A 20595-nucleotide genomic window follows, 5' to 3' on the forward strand; every position below is an offset into this window, starting at 1 on the left:
TAAATATTTTATGAGTGTTGTGAAATTAGTTTTACTGTTACATGACATATGTTTTATAAATTATAATATAATTATTAGTATACAAAAAATTATTCTGCTATTCCCACTTTTGGGGATCGGCCACTCCGCTCCGCTATCCGGGATTAATAACTCTGGTTGCTCCTATGTGCATAACCATTACCACATTTGTGCAAATGTAACGTTCTTCAAAGAAAAGTTTTACTTCTCACCATCCATAGTTGAGTCTCAGATTATTCAAGAAAACTTTCCGATTCCTTATTTTGGTCCATCACCTTCCCTTGTCCAAGAATCAGTTTTGACTACAAATATTCCTGACAATCCTCCTCTTAAGAAATTTCAAAGATCACCCATCGAATATCAATGTCATCCACGTGTTGCTAATACAAAACTGGAAGGCACTGAAACACCATTTGAATCATGTCTTGCACCAATGGATGTCCCAGTTGCAAACCTTCTTGAATAAAATCTTGATTTGCCCGTTGCTCTTCGAAAAGAAACTCCGTCCACTTGCAATCCCCGTCCTATTTATAGCTTCTTAAGTTATCATTGTCTCTCTCCTTATTAATCTTGTGTCATCTATATCTTCTATTTCCATTCCTACAAATGTTTTCAAGGCACTCGATCATCCAGAATGGCGACATGCCAAGATTGATGAAATGCAAGTTTTAAAGAATGGCGACATGCCAAGATTGATGAAATGCAAGTTTTAAAGCATAACAGTACTTGGGAATTAATTACTCTCCCTCTATGTAAGAAACCTATTGGATGTTGATGGGTATATGCTATTAAAATTGGGGCCAATGCACAGATTGATCATCTCAAAGCCTGACTTGTAGCAAAAGAATATTCCCAAATTTATGGACTAGATTATGGAGATACTTTCTCCCCTGTGGCCAAAATAACGTTTGTTCAATTATTTATTGCCATAGCTGTCGTCCGTCATTGGCCATTATATGAGTTTGCTATTGTTTGATACGGGACTCTTAACACACACCATTACGACTAGAGCTGGATATAATGGACTTGGTGCGTAGATATAAATGGTTTTTTCAAAAACCTTTATTATCTATCCTAAAAGGTTCATATGAACATCACCAATACACTCCACAAAAGGAGTGAAAAAAGTGGAAGTTAAAGCAACATTTGAAATTTAATTATCATACCTCTGGTCTCTCATCTGCCCCAAGGTTTTGAAGTAATGAGAAAACAGAGAATAAAAGCTTCTCATAATCAACACCGTCTATATAAGAAGGTCGTTCTCTTGCATTATTGGGAAAACTATGTGCTTGATCCTCCATCTTTTCACCGTCTACCTGCTTCACTATGGAACCAACACCTGAAAAGTATAACCATTATAAACCACTTGGTATAATTTCAGAACTACGGAACTTTATGACATGGATGGCTTGAAAAGATAATCTAAACCTGTTTCTTTTTCTTCAAAAGGTTCATTGAGAAGGCCCTTTGCAATGAAATCAGTCGTAGTCCACAGAAGTCCAACCGCCGTCAAGCTTATGTTCAACTCCGTCTTTTGAGCACTGTATGCTCCTGTCACATCAACACACCTGTAATACATGCAATAATCAACATAAGATGACAGGAAGAGCCCGTCCAGAATTAGTATATGTGGCAAGTTGTATGTTGTGCATAAATGAATGTGTAATGTGAATACAACATTTATGAAGGAACTCAAACATGTTGCGATTACTGCTCAAACATGTGTAATGTTACAAGATAAAAAAAAATCATAGTTATGCATGAATTATGCATGGTCAAATTTGAGATCTCACACTTGAAGGCAGTCTCTAGGTATGGCGGACAGTCCATCATTCATTATGACCCGTAGGTTCTGGGCATAAATAAAAATTGGAAAATTAGAAAATTTTATAATGTTAAAAGAGAAAGGAATATATTTAAAAAAAAAAAAAAGTAACAATTTTTTGGAAGAATGTGAAGTATTTATTTCAAGTATTAACCTATTGCTAGTTAAACAAGAGGCCTCGGAAAACTTGAAATAAAGAAAGTAGTGTGGAACAATGGGATAAATTCATAAGAAACTAAAACAAGAGAGCAATGGAACAAACTTATAAAAAACAATAACTTCAAATGACACCTCATAATTAACTTGTAAGTTGTGTAATGTAACGAGTCTAGAATTGATAAGTATCTGATGCCTTTAAAAATCAAAAGCAAGACAATGGCTATAAACAACAGTTAGAGGATGAGAGAAATCACTTCTTCTTTTTTAAAATAATTTAAATAACCATTAAAATAGATGGTCTATAGCATTATGGCATCATTTGATTGACTAGTTAACTCCATCTTCTGGGAAAAGGCTGGCTTTGTGTTGTAAAAGTTCAAAATCTCAAAAAACAAGATGAATCAAAAGCACAGTTTGGTGAAAAAGAACTTTCAGTTATCTGCTATCTGCTGTAAATATACACACTAAAGGGGAGAAATCCAACAGATAATTATCAATGTTAAACATAGCTCTAAAGATGATAATCTTATGATTTAGGAGTAAATAGCATAACCTATTCAGTTTTTACTTTTTAGTAATTTAACTGTACTCGTTATGTTTGAGTTAATCAAAATGTGATGTAGTAGATTTAATCAATAAAAATAAAAAGTCGAGCAGATAAATATTTTCAAAACCTACACAAAGCTCCTTCCTATGATAGAAGTTAATAAAAGGTTTGTGGACGTGTACAAAAACCGAGGGGAAGAAAGCTAAAATGAGGAAAATAGAGGGAATGAATTTTTAACAATTTACTCAAATAACTATTAAGCCAATGCCTCGAAAACAGAAGTAAATATTAAAATAATTGTAAATAAATCTTTTTTGTCCAAAGAAATTTTCAATAGAAACTGCAAGAGGATGGACCCAGGGATTATAGATAACAATGAGTTTTCTCTTTAAAAGGTCCCTGGTTCCCCACTTAATATACAGAACTCAATATATCAATAGCCCCATTACAATAAATGCTACAAACTAACTCAAGATACCTGGAAACCAAGAGTAACAAGATCCTTCTCGGAAACATCTGCTACATACCTTACAGCAAGACAGAAGCATAGGTTAAACAAAGAATTACCAAAAAAAAATAGGGCATTGGAATAGGCATTAAAAAGCCAACCTCAACATTTCAAGTATATTCGGCCAGCTGTAATGAAGTGTTTCTCCATATCTCTGGAAGATTTTTTAAAATAATATCACTTGAAGAAATTAAGAATAAGGAAATAAAAATGACAACAAAAATGACCAGTAAGCAATAGCAGTACCTCTAAGACATGCAAAAGAATTTTCAAAGATCCAAGACGAACATCGACACTTTGGGTAGAAAAATAAAGAGCTTTTAAAGGAGATATGACAGAACATTCAAGAGACATCAACTTATCGAGATCAGCTTCCTTCTGCATACCATTGGGGCACATTATAAATCCTGCTATAAGTAAAATATCGGTTTCTGGTTATAAAAAGGGTAGAAGATCTCACTTCCTGAGATGTTTGAAGAGGCTTGAATTGTTTGTAGTTTTGGAATTGATCGGAACCTAATACTGCAGAAATAGATTGATCAAGCGCATCAAGTGCCATATTTTTCAAATGTGGATTAGGATTATCAGCAAGCTGCAAAATCAGATGAGAATATCAGGAGGGATGAAAATGAAACTAGCATTGCTGCATCAAAGAAATAAAAAGGTAGAGAAGGAAACCTCAAGAAAATGACTAACAACTTGATCCCAAAATGGCTCAACCCCTACAGTAAAAAAAGATGACATAGGTGATGAAAAGTGATAATATCAAACAAAACCTAAGTAGGTATATATCCTAAAAATTACAGGTGATGAAAAGTGAAGGACAAAACATCCAGCACACATGTACATTCACTATTATGCTCATAGTAATTGAAACTACATACTGTGAACATTATTCACAAGGATGGATATCATTCTCTCCACTGAAAAGCTGATACTTCCAAGTTTTTGAGTTGTTGTTGGTCCCAAACCACTTGAAGTTCCCAGCATGCTTTGATGTGAAAGTTGACATAATGCAGAGAGGAGGGATTTCACAGCCGATATATTCATCAAGGCAGAGCTCTCAAAGAGCTTTCAAGCAAAAACAATACAAAGTTAGATCAATTGGTCTGTAAATTCTGAAAAGAAAAAAGCAAAACAAGTAATATGAATGCTTAGTCGGTAATTAAAATCATATTTGTTTTCTCAATTTTTAACGTGAAAAGGAATTCAAGAAAAAGAGAGTTCTAACAACATTTTGTTAGGAACATGTAAGATAACAAGCCTGGCACATGAATAATATTATGGAATAATTTTTCTTGTATTCATATTCATCCTAAGTTGTGTGTGGTGATTAAATTTATATCTCATGCCCGGCCACCAAACAAAACAAAATTTGTTCATTCACCTGAGAGTTCAAAGAAGAAAGTATATTGAAGTCACTGTATTGAGCTGATAACTCCTTTGCAAACTTTGTGACAGGGGTAGAAACCTCCTGCAGATTTCATTATCATGTACTCTGTAAGCTTTTATAGAACACACCGAAAAGAAATTCAACAAAACCATGTTGCATATGAAACTTAATTTGACAAACTTTTTTTACAATATCATTTTAGAAGTAAACAGAATAGAGTACAGCATGAGAGGATATGATTAAGATATCCTCCTGAGAAGAGGCGCAAGAAATGAAACTTGGAAAACTCAAAGAGTCAAAAACAGTAAAGCTCTCCAATCCTCAAAAGCATGATCAACAAGGAAGGAGAATCATTTAAAGAAACATTTACCAAGCACCAAAAAAGGACAATCATGTCTTTGTTAAATATGCTTGGGTCTCAACCCCAAAAGCTAGCAATGTGGGATTCAAGCATATTTAACATGGTATCAGAGCCCGGGAACCTAAGCAATGTGGGACTTCAAACAAACTTCAACTACACAACTATCAAACTCAACAGTCTTAAAACAGAGCTGTTTGTAAGAAAGACTTCTTTCTAGATGTTCCATAGAACAACATAAACAGTATATTAATAGAGCCATTCCATCAGCTATGGTACAAACCCCTCAAATTTAGCTTAGGAAACTGATCCAAATGGATTGAGCTATAAAGAAATGTAAAATGGAAAGCAACCATTAAATGGCTTAAGTCACATGATACACAGCCAAGAGAAAGAGATAGCTTTACATGTTTGATGTTTCTTGTTCAGCAGCGATCAAAAGGAAATGCCTGTAACCAGGAAAGCTTGATCTATAACGAGAAGGACCAAGAATGGCTTTGCTCTTAACATCTCCAACAACAATAATTACATTGGAACTCAAAACTTAACTCTATATTCTACTTTTACTGCTTTCTCTTTTAGCAATTTAAATCAAACAACTAGACCATTTATTCATTTACATGGCCATAGCTTGACCCTTTATAATAGTGAACACATGTTATAACCATCAAGAAAAAAGGTTATTGCTTCAATATTGCTAATCCATGACATTAGCATAACTTGTTTGGCAATTGAAGCTCGCTTTACTGAGAAGTTAAAGAACAGACAAAATACCTGAGTAGTAGCATGTGGGGAATGAATTGCTCGATCTAAAGCTGCTAAAGTTTCCAAGACCTGCAGGTGTTCATCATGATCATTCATTAGGTAAAAAAAATAAACTAAATCTACTGACAGAAAGCAGGAGAAAAATACAACGACATACCAAAACCCAGGATGGACCCAAAACATTATGCAATCGATGAGCAATGTTGAAGAGAGTTCTCAGGGCCTACAGTTAACGAAATCCGCCAGGGAGAAACATGAGTAGTTGCAATGACACAATCAAATATACATATCCACTAAGAAAAATTATTTGGATAAAATTATTTACAGTCAAGGAAAAAAGTACACATTGCCATACATATAGCCAAAAAGACCACCTGTACATTCTTGGGCGTAAGCACAATGCTTTCCCTCTGGTCAACTGCTATTTCTGACCGTTTTGATACAGGAGACGGCAAAGCACTGCTAATATCTCAAGTTATAGCCAAAATCTCAGTACTGTCAGCTAGAATTCTTCAAAGACAGCCAAATAAATGATACTCCCTCCATTTTTTATTATAAGTCGCTTTGGGAAAAAAAATTGTACCACATTATAAGTCGTTTTACAATATCAATATCTCATTAATGACACTTTACCTATTATATCCGCAAGCATTTATTACTCTCTCTTCTTTCAATTATTTAAATTTATCATTCCAATACCATTCATGAAGAACAATTTTGTAAAATCATTCATAATTTCTCTTTTTCATACAATAATAATTACATTTCTTAATATGTGTGAAAATGAAAAAACGACTTATAATAAAGAACAGAGGTAGTAAACAGAAAGAAGTAAGTCGGCATTTAACATCATACCTCCTTTTTTCAGTTTCAACAGGAAAATTGATGGTGAATTTGCAAAGGGATGCAAGAAACGAGTTTAAAGGTTCTACAGTCCGAAGAATCCCACAAGCCTGTGAAATCATATAATGCATATATCGTTTTTAAAAGCTCCAGGTTGATTTTAGATAAGTTAAAATGGAGATACCTGAGTGAATGCTTGATATCCCTTCAATATTTCCAATACAATGGCCTCTCCCTGTGACCTTTAAATTAACCACAAGTCAAATGTCAAGAAAATATTGAAACCATAAAAAATAACATAGGAATAAGATACGTCAAAACCAGCAGAGTAAAAAATAATTCTTAGATAACATTTTAAAGGATGAATTTCTCGAAATCCGCAAACTGTTAAATATAATCCACCAGCTTGTCCATACTCAATTTTCAGATGAATAAGATTCAGTTTGCCCTATATTTGTATGCTTCAGTACTAAACTTTATTAAAAATAAAAACAATTATATGCAAAAAAATAAGAAAATCAGATGCAACACCTACATGACATGACAATCACTAAATAAAAAAGGTTGAGATGGAGTAAAATCCAGTCTTTAATATGGTATTAAACAGTGTAAGATCATTCCACCAATATAAATTTTTATTATTTATACAAAAAATGCATGTTTAAAAACAAACCTTGATAGAATAAGGGATAATGCATCAAGTATTGTCAACCAGAGCGAGTCAACCATTGAGAGACAGAGAACTGTAGTTTTACCAGTCCATTTAACAGGTGGATCATTATCACATCTAGGGGACTCAAGCTGAATTGAAGTAGAGAAAACAGGCCATTAAGCAACATAACCAAAAATAAGTATAAAATGAAGACAATATAAATTTACCTCTCCAACATCTATAGCCTCATCTGTTAAAGTTGCAACAGTGAAAACAACTCCTAAGAGTCCTTCAACTGCCAAAGTTATGGCATGTGCTTCACTGGCAACTAAGACTGCAGAATTGGATGCATCATTATCTAGACTCCATTCAATGCCTACAGAAGGAATATCATATATTTTGTTATTGTAGATCATTTACATATCTCAATGTCAAATGGTACTGCTAAAATTAAACAAGCCCCAGGCTCAAAACAATTAAGGCATGAAGAAGAAGACTTGTAACTTTTATGAGTATTTATTAATCTGAGGGTAGAATTGTGTGTTATAGTAGTCAGCCACATCAAATATATCATGCCATACAGATTAATATTTTTTTTAAAGTGAATTGCAAGACCATTCTAATTTAAATTAAGGAACATTTTCTAGCTGGCAAAATATAGCCTGATATACAACAATATCAATTTCTTTCTTGTCACCCATTTCATTTTGGTTAAGAATTTATATCAAATTTGACATAGGAAAAGCCGTATAAATTTAAGAATTTGTAGAGATGTTAAAAAATTAAATAGATCATGGTTAGGGGAGATTGATCATAAGTAACCAAAGAGTTCGAACAAATTTATTAATAACAAAGAACCTGTAACATGAAGCTTCAGATTCATCTGATAACCAAGCACAAACATAGATGTGAACAATGATTCCATTTATGGCCATATGCCAAACAGGTTAATGGGAATAATCATTTCAGTCCATTCCCATAGGGGATTTGAGATGAGTCTTGGTAATTTAGTGTAAAAAAAATTTTGCAATGCCAACTCAATGGATTTGGTATTTTCCTTTTGAAAATTACAATCTTCGGCACCGGCAAATCCATAGTTTATATGATGAGAGGCTATCACTGTTATTCAAGCCTCTCATTTAGTCCTTGGAAATTTATCGCTTTAGGTTAATCAATCTTCAAATTTTTTGTTTTCCCTTAAGCTTTTGTTTTCGTTTAGCTGTGCTTTTCCATACTTGTATCGTCTTTCTTCTAAACATTAGTCTCTTATACTGATTTTTATAGCGACTTCATTCATGGAAGTTCAAATGACAGTCAAAATCTGAATCAGAGTCCCTTTCATGCATTCTTGAGACCAAGACTCTATTCATTTATCTTCTTGTTTTAAAAAGGTAAAACAAAATTAGCAAGGGAGTAGGAATACTTTTCTTCATGATAGAAAATCGAAGTCTTCCTCTAATCTAAGGTCAAGTCTTATTATTTGGAGTGAGGTACTTTAAAATAGAACTAATATTAATGGTTTGTTCCTATATAGCAATCTGTATTTGGTGTTCCCGGTAAATGTTAGAATTTCAAGCTTCATTGTGGTTCACCCCTGGTCGCCTAGATTGCGGCATTTGGCTTGCCTTCATTGCAGCCTCCAACACCTTCATTGTGTTGGGTTTGAAGGGGTGGATTTAGTCCCACATTGCTTTGAGATATGGTATGCATTGTGTTATAAAGCTTGGCAATCCTCATCTTACAAGCAGATTTTGTAGGGATGAGTTAAATTCAACCCACATTCTAGGATGGTATCAGAGCCTATCCCCTTTCCTAGATCACTTGTTGTACTTCCCGCATTGTCCATGCTTCGGCCTCATTGAGGCTCGAGCTTGAGGGGTGTGTTGGAATTTCCTCCTTCATTGCGGTTTGCCCCTAGTCGCCTAAATTGCAGCATTTGGGTTGCCTTCATTGCAGCCTTCAACACCTTCATTGTATTGAGTTTGAAGGGATGGATTTAGTCCCACATTTCTTAGAGATATGATTTGTGTTGTGTTTATAAGTGGGGGTTATCCTTACTTTACAAGCCGATTTGGTAGAGATGAACCAATTTGACAGATACATTGAGAGACTGAGAAACATTGTTATATTGATCTTTTTTTTCATGTATTCTTTTGTTTTGGAGGATTCAGTATCCTACTAACTGTAATTCTCTTTTCATCTCAATACAATTTTTCTTTTATAGAAAGCTCCCATTTGTACAAAAATCATACTACCTGTCCAGCAAACTATAGACTGGCCAGATCAGAGCTATAAATCATTATGCATGTGTTTGGGTACAGGTTTGGACATCAAATATTGTATCCCAATGCAAGTTGAACAGGATAATTAGACTAGTTCTTGAAAGAAAGAAAAAAGAGAATACGGAAATGGAGTAAAATGTGTGATTTTGAAAAACCAAACAACAAATGATAGAAAGAACAGAATACATTCAATGTCAGAAAAAAAAAATTATCAGCTAGATATGTTAAAGATGTAAGAAATGATTACACGACATAAAATAACACCTAAGCAAAAAAATAATCTAGAGTTGGCCTAATAAGTGATTCTGAAAACAGGAAATGGTATCAGTAAAGTATCATCCAATTATAAATATACGGAAAAAAAAAAACACCACAACTGGATTACTATCAGACTTCCCACTCAGCTTAATTTGAACCTCTGGATAAATAAAGTAAGTTAAACAAATATTTGACTTCGCAAAAGAGACAAGTCTCAACAGTATAGTTCCATCAAAATATGAAAATTAATACCTTTAGCTTTGCTACTAAACATTCCTGCAACAGCTGCCAGGCTCTCCTCAATTGATTCTTGGGCCTACAAAATGCATAGAAAAAAAATTCTAACCAAAAACTTTATCTTAAAATATAGACAGAGTACAGAAACCCCGACTCATGCCCCCAAGTCTATGCATGGTATGTTAGGGTTGGTAGACAAGATGCATAATATGAGTTAAAGTCAGCTAAAGAGAGTAGGCAGTGTTCAAAGCAATCAACCAGAGATATGCAATTCAATTTTCCTTTGTACAATGACCAAAATACATTGAAAAACGATTATATTTGTATGCTTTCAAATCATACCTGTACGTTTGAAACAACCCTAGCAAGAGCTTTGACCATTCCTTCCACAACATTTGTATTCTTGGGGTTCCTACAATGCCAATGGACAGCAGCAACATTGGATGATAATAACATATTGTGAATCATATCTAATGACAAACCATTTAACCCAAAGTCCTTCTAAATGGTTTGGCCTAAGTTTATATCACATAACAAGTATGAAAGGGAAAAAAGTAGCTAGGATCTCTAATCTCTACGTGTATCATAAATGTTAGCTTCTTCAAAACATGCATGGATACACCAAAACAAAACCATGTATATAATCCTATAGCCCATAACAAGTATTGGGGGCAATGAGGCACCCTTAAAGACCCCAAGCATTCAGCTAAAGCAACATGAACCAAAGAATTGCATGCTTGTTGAAATAAAGACTTCCAAGAGGAAATCCACCCCTTCAAACCCTACACAATGAAGATGTTGGAGGCTGCAATGAAGGCAAGTCAAATGCCGCAATTTAAACGACTAGAGGCGGACCGCAATGAAGGCGGAAATTCCAACACACACCCTCAATTAGGCCGGAGCGTGGATGATGAGGGAAACCCAACAAGTGATGTAGGATAGACTTTGATACCATTTTAAAATGTGTTGGTTGGGCCTAACTCATCTCAACAAAACTGTCTTGTAAGGTGAGGATTGCCCCCACTTATAAACACAAATCATATCTCTAAGCAATGTGTGACTAAAGTCACCCCTTCAAACCCAACACAATGAAGGTGTTGGAGGCTACAATGAAGGCAGGCCAAATGCCGCAGTTTAGGCAACTAGGGGCGGAGAACTGTAATGAAGGTGGAAATCCCAACAAATCTAAACCTTTAAAACTTCAATAACGAGTCAAAAAGCAATACATTAACTTGGAAAGTTTCACACGATATACATAATTGGAAAATTTCACACAACGCGCATAATTGGAAAGTTTCACATGACATGCATAATTGTAGGGCAGAACATTATAATTTTACAGCATATCAAATAGACCAAGGCCATCTAGCATTGTGCACTACATAATTGAGTTTATTGCATACATACACATATATATTAAACTTACATATCAAAATTTTGGAAAAGAATCCGCAATGTTCGAGCCTCAACACAAAATCCCTACAAACCGCCGTTTTTGGATGTTAGATTAATAGAGACTTACAGAGCAAATCAACAACTCTTACAAAAGTAAAAAAAATATAATACAACACATCTACATTACCCTCAAAATCTCAAGAACAAGAATGCGATGCCATAATGGCAAATCAAGAAAAGTAGCCTTTAGTAACATACTGAGAAAAACCTGCACGTAATTCAGAAAAAAAAAATAGCAAATGTTGATTCTGTGAGATGCTATTTAGAAATACATGTTAGGAACCGAAGAATTCTAAGCTTCAAGATTAGAGGAATTGGTAAAATAAACGCAAATGAATAAAGATAAAGCTTGCAAAAAACTGAAAATTTTCCTAATTGTGTAGTGAGATTGAAAGAGAGAATACAAAAGATAGACAATGAAAAAAATAACCTTGCAATCAAGGCTACGACAAAGGAGCACTCTGCTTTCACTATACCTTTCTCTAACCATAATTTAATTATTAAAAGCTATATTTCATCATCTACCAATTGAAGGCTATTTAAAGACTTTATAAAAATAACCAACATAACAACTTTTAACAACCACCTAACAAACTTATCAACTAACTAACTCAACTATTCTAATCATCCAATATTCTATATCCTGACAATGTCAAAGGGGATTGTCGATAGAGGTCAACAAAACAAAAGCTCTATCATAGGCAAACAACAAAAATTACACCTCAGCTGAGAAATGACTTTATACATTCTGAGAAGTCATAGAACATTGCATCGCACAATTGCCAACCCCTCCCCTCACACCAAATCAAAAGAAGATATTTGCATCGACCATTTCTGTAAACTAATTGGTGAACCATAGATGGGAAAGGCAGTGTTGTTAATAACGGATCGCGGAAAATATCGGATCACCAAAAACTCGATATGAAAAATATCGGATATCGTAACGGGCAAATAGCAGAAACCACAAAGGGGATTAAAATAAATAATTATATATAAAATAAAACATGAAAAACATATAAAAGCTACTAACATAAACAATTATGTTAATATCCATACAGCTCTCCACTTTATTATTACTTCACATTTTCACTTGATTATTGTGCACCTCTTCGCTCCTTCACAGCCTATTTACTAATTATTACTGTCTACCTATTACTGTCCACTTCTTCACCTCTTCGTAGCCTACTTTTTCCTTCCACCTCTTACGTTCAATTATTTTTTAATATAACTTATTAAAAAAATGATAAAAAAATATAAATTCTGATATGAAATTCAAAACCGGTATACAAAAAACGGTCGATATGCGGATCGTAGCAAAATTGAAACGGGATATCGGATATCGTATCGGATAGACAAATTCCGATATGAAAAAACGGTATATCGGCGATATAACCGATATTTAACAACACTGGGGAAAGGAGATATAAACTTGCCTCACATTCTGTGATGAGGGAAGAACTATAAAGCCTTATAATATGAGCAACTGAGCGCAAGACCAAACGACGAAAGCTAGGCTCCCCAGCTTCTCCTTCAATCTGATTGACATTAAGAAAAATATATATATATATGAACAGTTTCCTTTTTACACCTAAAAACATGGATAAGGAACCTCCATGGTGATATATAGTCATATCATACTACATGGTTCAGGGTACCTCAGCATTAGTACGAAGTGAAGTCATAAGAATTGAACATATCTGCCGTCGTAAAGCCTGCCAAATATATTAAAATAAATAAACATAAGAAATGCTGGTGCCTGGTATGACTAAAAGACCAGCAACAAGACTTTGAATCACAACAAACATATTCACCTGTTCATAGGGTAACAAGGTTCTGAAAACAGACACATAATTGGACAAAATGAACCTGTAAAACACTTTCAGAATATTATCATGAAGGTTGAAGAGCAGCGCAGAATCTTCCAGGATAATATATTGTTTAAATGGAAAAGTTAAATAGAATTTGCCACACTGGTGAAGCCATTTCAAAAGAATTATGGTGATTCGATTTGTAAAACAAATATGTTTGTGGCTTGAAACGTGAATTAAGTAGAAACAAATGAATATATAATGTAAAATAATTAGACTTTCAAAAGCCAAAAGCTAAAGAACACAATCAGCCTCACTCTTTGGTAGCCTAATAAGAACATAAGTTGCAGGAGAAAAATGAATATCCGCGTGAGACTTGCAATAAACCATTATGAATGGGGAAACTTGGAAAGCAATCCCAGTGCAAAAAGCTCAAAAGTCATTACGGTATAATAAGAAATACTCAACAGATAAACCAATAATTAAAATATTTATTTTAATTTACAAATACATATGATGTTTGGAATGCAATTTTAGCAAAAGGTGTGGCATTTCTAGCTTAGAGATCGTATCATATCGCAAGTTACAAGATTTAAATATCTAGGAGCTATAGTACAAACCGAGGAGAAATAGAATAAGATGCAAACCGCCATATTCAAGTTGGGTGGTTGAAGTGGAAGAGCCTTGTGTGTTTATGTGATACGAAAGTATCGCTCAAACTGAAGGAAAAATTTCATCGGACAGATATAATACCGGCAATGTTGTATGGGATAGAGTGCTACGCAATAAGAAACCAACACGAGAATAAATTAAACGTAGTACAGATGAGGATGTTGCGTTGGAAGTGTAGTAAGACAAGATGAGATGGGATTAGAAATAACCAACATTAGGGAGAGAGTTGTGGTAGAACCTGTCGTAAAAAAGATGGTGGACAGTCAACTTAGGTAGTTTGCACACGTAGAGAGAAAATTTGTAGATTCTTTAGTCTGGGGGCTAGATCAGATGAAGAAAAGTGAATAGTCAAATAATTAAAGACCAAGGGAAACCTAGAAAAACTATAAGATAAACTATTAAAAAGATTTTAGAGATTAATGAATTGGATAGATACATGATACATGATAAAACACCATGACGTCTTTTGATCCAAGTAGCCGACTCTGCTTAGCAGGCATAAAGTTTGGTGGGGGTTGTTATATATCCAAAAAGTAACTAATGCATTACCAATACGATGAGCATTATCTATTAAGACATATTTTAATGACAAGATCATTTAAAAAGAATAGAATATAATGTGATACCCGCGTGAATTACTTGGTCTGTGTTAAATATGAAGAAAAAAAGGAGCCCTCTCTCCATACACACCAGATTGGGAGGTTAGAAAATATATCTTGAGGGGTGAAGAGTGGAGATAATTATTTCCATCTTGCAACCCATTTTGATTTCCTGTTTTGCTTTAGTGAATAAGAAAAACAAGAACTTCCATTTTTTCAACTAAAGAAGAAAGAAAGACATGATAAACAAAATAAACACTACTACTTCGAACATTTCTTGAGATTAAAAAAATACTATTACTAATCATGGAGTCACGGTTCATGCAGGTGTCAATTCATGGTTCACTCAGGTGTCATTTAAGCATAAAAAAACAAAGGAAAAGATAGTTGATCCGAGGTATCTCGGCCAAAATATCTGGTTAAAAAGTAGCTGCAAAATCGCATAAAGCAAAAATTCCAAAATATTTCTTACTCAAGAATATCAAGTGCAAATGTCCTGTGAATAATGTTTACGCGCAGCCAAATTGCCTGTAGAAAAGACAAGAAGTTAATGTCATCTAGTATGAAATGGCATTTAATGAAGTATCAACATCACTAACAGGTTCTAAACACACAGACAAGAAATTCAAACAAAATCGATATCATGCTAGGGGGAATAAAAAAGTTCCAAATAAGCACATACAGATCCACCTGCAGCAAGAGATGTCAGGTCTTCAAGCAAACGCAGTCCAAGTTTCCCAGTTTCGGTCAATGTCTCCCTCACCACAGGAGGCCCTCGACATGTAGATTCATGATCTAATGAGCTGCATGATTATTAACATGATATAACTTAAAACCGTTACATAGTCTACATGAGAAAACACTAATAAACAAGTCTTAGTTTACAGCCCTTCTAGAAGTAAAAAAGATCTTGGTAGTATAGCTAATTCACGATTTTAGTCCCCCATTTCTATTTTCGAAAATATAGTCCCCCTATTATTAAAATTTCAGACATTTTTCCCACCGCTGAATTAAAAGCTTTTTTTGTTGATGGGTCAAGTTAAATAATGAACTTGCAAGTCATAGAATTACATGACATTGCATATGCGGATTAAATCTTTTTTTTTTCATATCATTAAAGTAATATTTTAAAAATATATATAACTTCAAATTTAAACAATGTAAAACCCTATAACAACAACAACCACCAAGTATATCCCACTAAGTGGGGTGGGCCACAAGCAAGGTTGTCAGAATCGAGAGTTTACTTTGAATCGAAAGGGGAAATTAAGATCGCATAATCGAAAATCGCAACCAAAATCGATGGATTCTACTCAAATCGTTTTGTTGAATCGATAGGGGAAATCAAGATCGCATAATCGAAAATCGCAACCAAAATCGATGAATTCAACTCATAATAGTCTATATATATATATATATATATATATATATATATATATATATATATATATATATATATATATATATATATATATATATATATTTCCAAAACTGTCAGAACTGTCAATCTGTAGCTACATATTATTTTAAACTTAATAGAAAGAAAGCAAAGCTATGATATATAATTAAGTTTAAAATCATAAAATAACCAAGTCACAAATCTTAAATATAAAAGTACTCAAAATCAAAAGGTTTAAATCATAAAACAAACATAAAACAACCAAGTCTTAAATCTTAAATATAAAACAAAATACTTAAAGCCTACATGCTAAATTAGATCACTAATGCGCCATCTACTTGGATCATCTCCCATAATGTCAGCATTGTCATCTTCATTAATCTCATCACCACCACCGCCATCATCATCATCATCATCATCACCTCTTGCACCACTTCCATCATCAACTTCGTTGTCAATTTCTTCTATATCTTCAACAATATCAAATTCATCTACAAGTGTAGGTTGTGTAGCACTAGTAGTATCATTAATATGCATCAATTCAGCATCTAAATCAGTCATCATCTGATTAGCAACTACATTTTCTTGCTCAGCAACATACCACCAATCATCATCTTCTTGAAAATCATCAATGGTTAATTCTCTTCTTCTCCTTTCCACCTTTTTCTTGGTCAATCTTGAATTTACCATCACATACACAAGATCATTCATGGTTTTTTGCTTTAGCCGATTTCTTTTCTTGGTATGGACCATCTCAAAAGCACTCCAGTTCCTCTCACAACCAGAAGAACTACATGTTAAACTTAAGACACGAATGGCAAAGTTTTGCAACTCCGGATGTTCACCACCGTAAGATTCCCACCATTGAGCCGGTGTCTTATTTTTTAGTCCAAGTTGAGCCACTTCATCTCCAAAGAACCCCTTTTTACCTTTAAAAAACTCAAGTTGACCGTCAATCTTGTTAACCATACTCATATCTCCTCCCATCATTCTCTTTAAACATGTATACATCCCTTGCGTAACTTCTTTATCAGCTTTGAAATTAGGACCGTAATGCAACATGGGATTAAAAAAATAGCCAGCAGCATGCAATGGTCTATGCAATTGTTTGTCCCATCTCTTGTCAATGATATCCCATACAGGTTTATAACTAAAGAATAACAAAAAGGATTAAAATTTAATTAGTTCACAAGAAAAAGGTTAAACTAAAACTAATGACTATACTTTATAAAATTAGATATTAGTTATTACCTTTTTCTCTTATTGTTGTACCCAACTTGTATTTCCTCTTTCGCCTGATCCATTGCTTCATAGATCAAGCCCATGGCTGGTTCTTCATCAGAATCCACCATACGCAACACTTTTAGTAATGGAAATGCAGCCTTTAAACAAAGAACCACATTCTTCCAAAAATCCTTGTCTAGGACTGTATTTTGAACTAGTTTTCCATCCTTTGTTTTGGCAAATGGACCATCCTTCCATTGCTTGGAAGTGAACATCCTAACCAATGCTCCCCTCTTATCATTCAAGCACCCCAAACATAAGTAAGAGGTTGCAAAACGTGTGATTCCGGGTCTAATCAACTCACCTCCTTCAGTAAAGTGATGCAATAAAGTTATAAGACCAGTCCTAGCATAAATGTAAGTTGTGATCTTTTTACCTGCAACAATAGTATCTTTATGCATAGGTATCTTGCTCTCAAAGTCCTCCAACATTAGATCAATGCAGTGAGCTGCACAAGGGGTCCAACAAAGCTTATTCCTCTTCTCCATTAACATCTGGCCAGCCAACTTATAATTTGCAGCATTGTCGGTTACAATTTGGATAACATTTTCTTCACCCACTTCCTCAACAATGTCATCCATCATTTGAAAAACTTTATGAGCTGTCTTTGAAATGGCAGAGGCATCAATTGACTTTAAAAAGAAAGTTCCCTTTGGACTATTTACCAAAAAGTTTATGATAGTCCTCCTTCTTTGATCCGTCCATCCATCAGTCATGATTGTACACCCAAACTTTTTCCAATCTTTTTTATGTTCCTCCAATATCTTATGTGTTTCCTCAACTTTTTTCTTCAATAACTTATCTCTAATATCATGGTAAGTCGGTAACTTATATCCTTTACCAAAACCAGCAACCATTTCACACATTTTGATAAATTCTTCATCTTTTATAACATTGAAGGGAAGAGCATTGTTGTAAAAACAAGTAGCAACTTGTAGATCAGTAGCATCCTTCTCTTTCTTCTTAAAAGCAGTGTTGATAGTTGTTTGGCTGGTTATCCCTCTCTTGAAAATATCACCAGGAGACACAATTTTTTTCCTTTTTGCATCATCAATCTCTAGCATCTCTTGACCTGCCACAGCCATACCTCTCTTGTTGATGAGATTACTTTGCAACTTGTTAACATGATTCCACATTTGTAGTTGAACATCACTCGGGACAGATGGACATGTTATAACATGGTGACTTGTACCCGCTAAATGGTGCTTCAGTCGATAAATACCACCAGAAATCACTTTTTGACAATAGTTGCATTTTGTTTTGTTTGATTTCTCGTCTACAAGAGTACAATGCTGCCACCCCACATCTTGTTTTTCACCAGAAGCATTTTTTGGAGGATTCTTGCGTTTCACAGCCCCCCCAACACTTGAGTTTGATCCTTCAAGAGAAGGCGACATGGAACTGCTACTAGCCATCTAAAATCTAAACCGACGCGTCGACGTGAAAATAAATACTGTATAAAACAAACTGAACAAAATAAAAACACCTTCAGTTAAACCGACGCGTCGACGAAGAACAGAGATTGTTGAAACAGAGATGAAAGCAGAGATGAAATAGAGGAAGACTTACAAATTGTTGAAACAGAGATGAAAGCAAGGTTGAAAACAGAGGAGACAAGGTTGAAGACGTGAAGGAGAAAGAACCAGAGATAGGTTGAAGACGTGAAGGGAGAAAGAAACGTGTTTTAGAAGCGTATAATTCGTTGGTGAGAAGCTGAAACGTACGGCAAATAAATATTATAAAATAGGGTTTCCCCTTTTTTAAATAAAAAGGGTTAAAACCGGGTCAAAAAATGAAATGGGTCGCCTTTACCCATTCTAAAATTACCCACAAAAAAAAGCCCAAAATCGGTGGAATCCCTATCAAATCGCGGATTTTGCTGCGATTCTGCGATTTTGTGCGATTTTATTGGGATTTTGCTCTGAATTAGGATTTTACTCACGATTCAGATCGTTTAGGGTGAGCAAAATCGCAAAATCCATGGATTTTGCGATTCTGATCGCGATTCTGATAACAGTGGCCACAAGGATCAAATTACGCCATAATATTTCTATCAAAGATCATGTTTCTATTCAACTCGTTAATCTCGATGTTTTTTTAATAGTTTTTCTTATAGTTTATTTGCGTCTTCATCTACCTCTAGTTGTTTGACTATTTTATATCTGATCTATTCTCCTTACTACATAATCTACAAATCTTCTCTCTACATGTCCAAAAAACCTAAGCTTATTTTACACCATCTTTTCTACAATAGGTGCACGTTCTTCAATATTGTCATATTGAATCTTATCTTGTCTACTCTTGCCACATATTCAACGCAACATTCTCATCTAAGTTACACTTAATTCATTCTTGTGTTGGTTCTTTACAACCCACCATTTTGTCTCATACAACATCGCTGGTTTTACAGTTTCCTGATAAGTACAACATCGTTCCAACCTCTCATTTAAATTAAAACTTCGACTCTTCAAGTATGGCTATATTATCTGCAAAAAGCATACATCTCGGTGGCTACCTCTTGGATGTGCTTCGTATGTACATCTAAAACTAAAGTAAAAAGGTAAGGACTTAGAGTTGAACCTTGGTGCAATCCTACTGTTAGGCAAAAATTGTCTGTCTCTCCAGCTTGTGTCTTCACACTAGTCGAGTCTCCTTCATACATATCCTGGATAGCACGAATATAGGCAAGGCAACCTTACCCTATTTCTTCTTTAGGGTTTCCCAAAAATCTCTAAGCACTCTATCTACGTTTTCTCCAAATCAATGAATAATAAGTGCAAGCCTTACTGATCCATCTGATACCGCTCCATCACATGTCATAGTAAATAGATCGCTTCCATGGTCGACCTCCTAGACATAAAATCAAATTGATTATCAGTAACCTGAACCTCTTTTCTTAATCTTCGTTCAATCACTTTTTTCCATAACTTTATAGTATGAATCATAAGTTTAACTTCCCTATAATTTACACGATTTTGTATATCCCTCTTCATTTTATAGATCACAATTAAAGTCCTTGTACATTCATCCGGCATTTGTTCTGACTTTGTAATTACGTTAAAAAGTATGGTGAGCCACTCAATTTCTTTATCTCCAAGACTTTTTCACACTTCAATAGGTATGTTGTCTAGCCCAATTGCCTTGTTATTACTCATCATTTTCGACGCTTCTTTTACCTCATATTTTTTAATCCGACAATATTAGTGATACCTCCAAACCTCCTCTCTAATGTCTAGCTTGTTAGAGTCTAGTAAGATCTCATATCTTCATAAAATGAATTGTAGAAATGCTTCTTACATATATCTTTTGTATCCTTTTCCTTAACCAAAACTCGACTTTCTCCATCTTTAACTCACTATACTTGATCCATGTGTGTGTGACTATACTTGATTCATTGGTATGTATAACCCATCAAAAGTTTGCGTCAATGCTTCACTCGCTGCCTTCTTAGTTTTTTTCTTAACTTTCTTATAATTTTCCAAATTTTGGCATTTTTACACCTAGACTAATCTTTAAAACTAAGTTGTTAATCT

General features: G+C 34.5%; 2 protein-coding genes across 3 annotated transcripts in view; both read right to left on the reverse strand.

Moving 5' to 3' along the window:
• Nucleotides 1-20595, reverse strand: part of LOC131627411 (uncharacterized) — a 44480-nt gene that overhangs the window by 18501 nt on the left and 5384 nt on the right. Inside the window, exons 6-31 of one of the 2 annotated variants that reach the window (XM_058898270.1) lie at nt 15062-15182; nt 14852-14907; nt 13112-13166; nt 12956-13012; nt 12734-12835; nt 11428-11508; nt 11272-11324; nt 10188-10257; nt 9861-9924; nt 7296-7444; nt 7090-7217; nt 6601-6658; nt 6429-6526; nt 5948-6032; nt 5731-5796; nt 5583-5642; nt 4445-4531; nt 3942-4128; nt 3736-3779; nt 3518-3649; nt 3304-3435; nt 3159-3211; nt 3028-3076; nt 1812-1870; nt 1447-1586; nt 1185-1357 (exon numbers count right to left, since the gene is read on the reverse strand). In XM_058898270.1, coding sequence (XP_058754253.1) covers nt 1185-1357; nt 1447-1586; nt 1812-1870; nt 3028-3076; nt 3159-3211; nt 3304-3435; nt 3518-3649; nt 3736-3779; nt 3942-4128; nt 4445-4531; nt 5583-5642; nt 5731-5796; nt 5948-6032; nt 6429-6526; nt 6601-6658; nt 7090-7217; nt 7296-7444; nt 9861-9924; nt 10188-10257; nt 11272-11324; nt 11428-11508; nt 12734-12835; nt 12956-13012; nt 13112-13166; nt 14852-14907; nt 15062-15182 — 2359 coding nt within the window. Of the gene's footprint in view, nt 1-1184; nt 1358-1446; nt 1587-1811; nt 1871-3027; nt 3077-3158; nt 3212-3303; nt 3436-3517; nt 3650-3735; nt 3780-3941; nt 4129-4444; nt 4532-5582; nt 5643-5730; nt 5797-5947; nt 6036-6428; nt 6527-6600; nt 6659-7089; nt 7218-7295; nt 7445-9860; nt 9925-10187; nt 10258-11271; nt 11325-11427; nt 11509-12733; nt 12836-12955; nt 13013-13111; nt 13167-14851; nt 14908-15061; nt 15183-20595 lie in introns of both variants that reach the window. The other variant, XM_058898269.1, reaches the window with a different exon arrangement.
• On the reverse strand, nt 15872-19879 carry LOC131627412 (uncharacterized). The gene is made up of 2 exons (XM_058898271.1): nt 17030-19879; nt 15872-16928 (listed from the first exon to the last, which is right to left on the reverse strand). The coding sequence occupies exons 1-2, from the start codon at nt 18475-18477 to the stop codon at nt 16088-16090; spliced, it is 2289 nt and encodes a 762-aa protein (XP_058754254.1). The 5' UTR covers nt 18478-19879; the 3' UTR covers nt 15872-16087.

This window comes from Vicia villosa, unplaced genomic scaffold (assembly GCF_029867415.1).
Source record: "Vicia villosa cultivar HV-30 ecotype Madison, WI unplaced genomic scaffold, Vvil1.0 ctg.000363F_1_1_3, whole genome shotgun sequence".
NCBI classification, from domain to species: domain Eukaryota; kingdom Viridiplantae; phylum Streptophyta; class Magnoliopsida; order Fabales; family Fabaceae; genus Vicia; species Vicia villosa.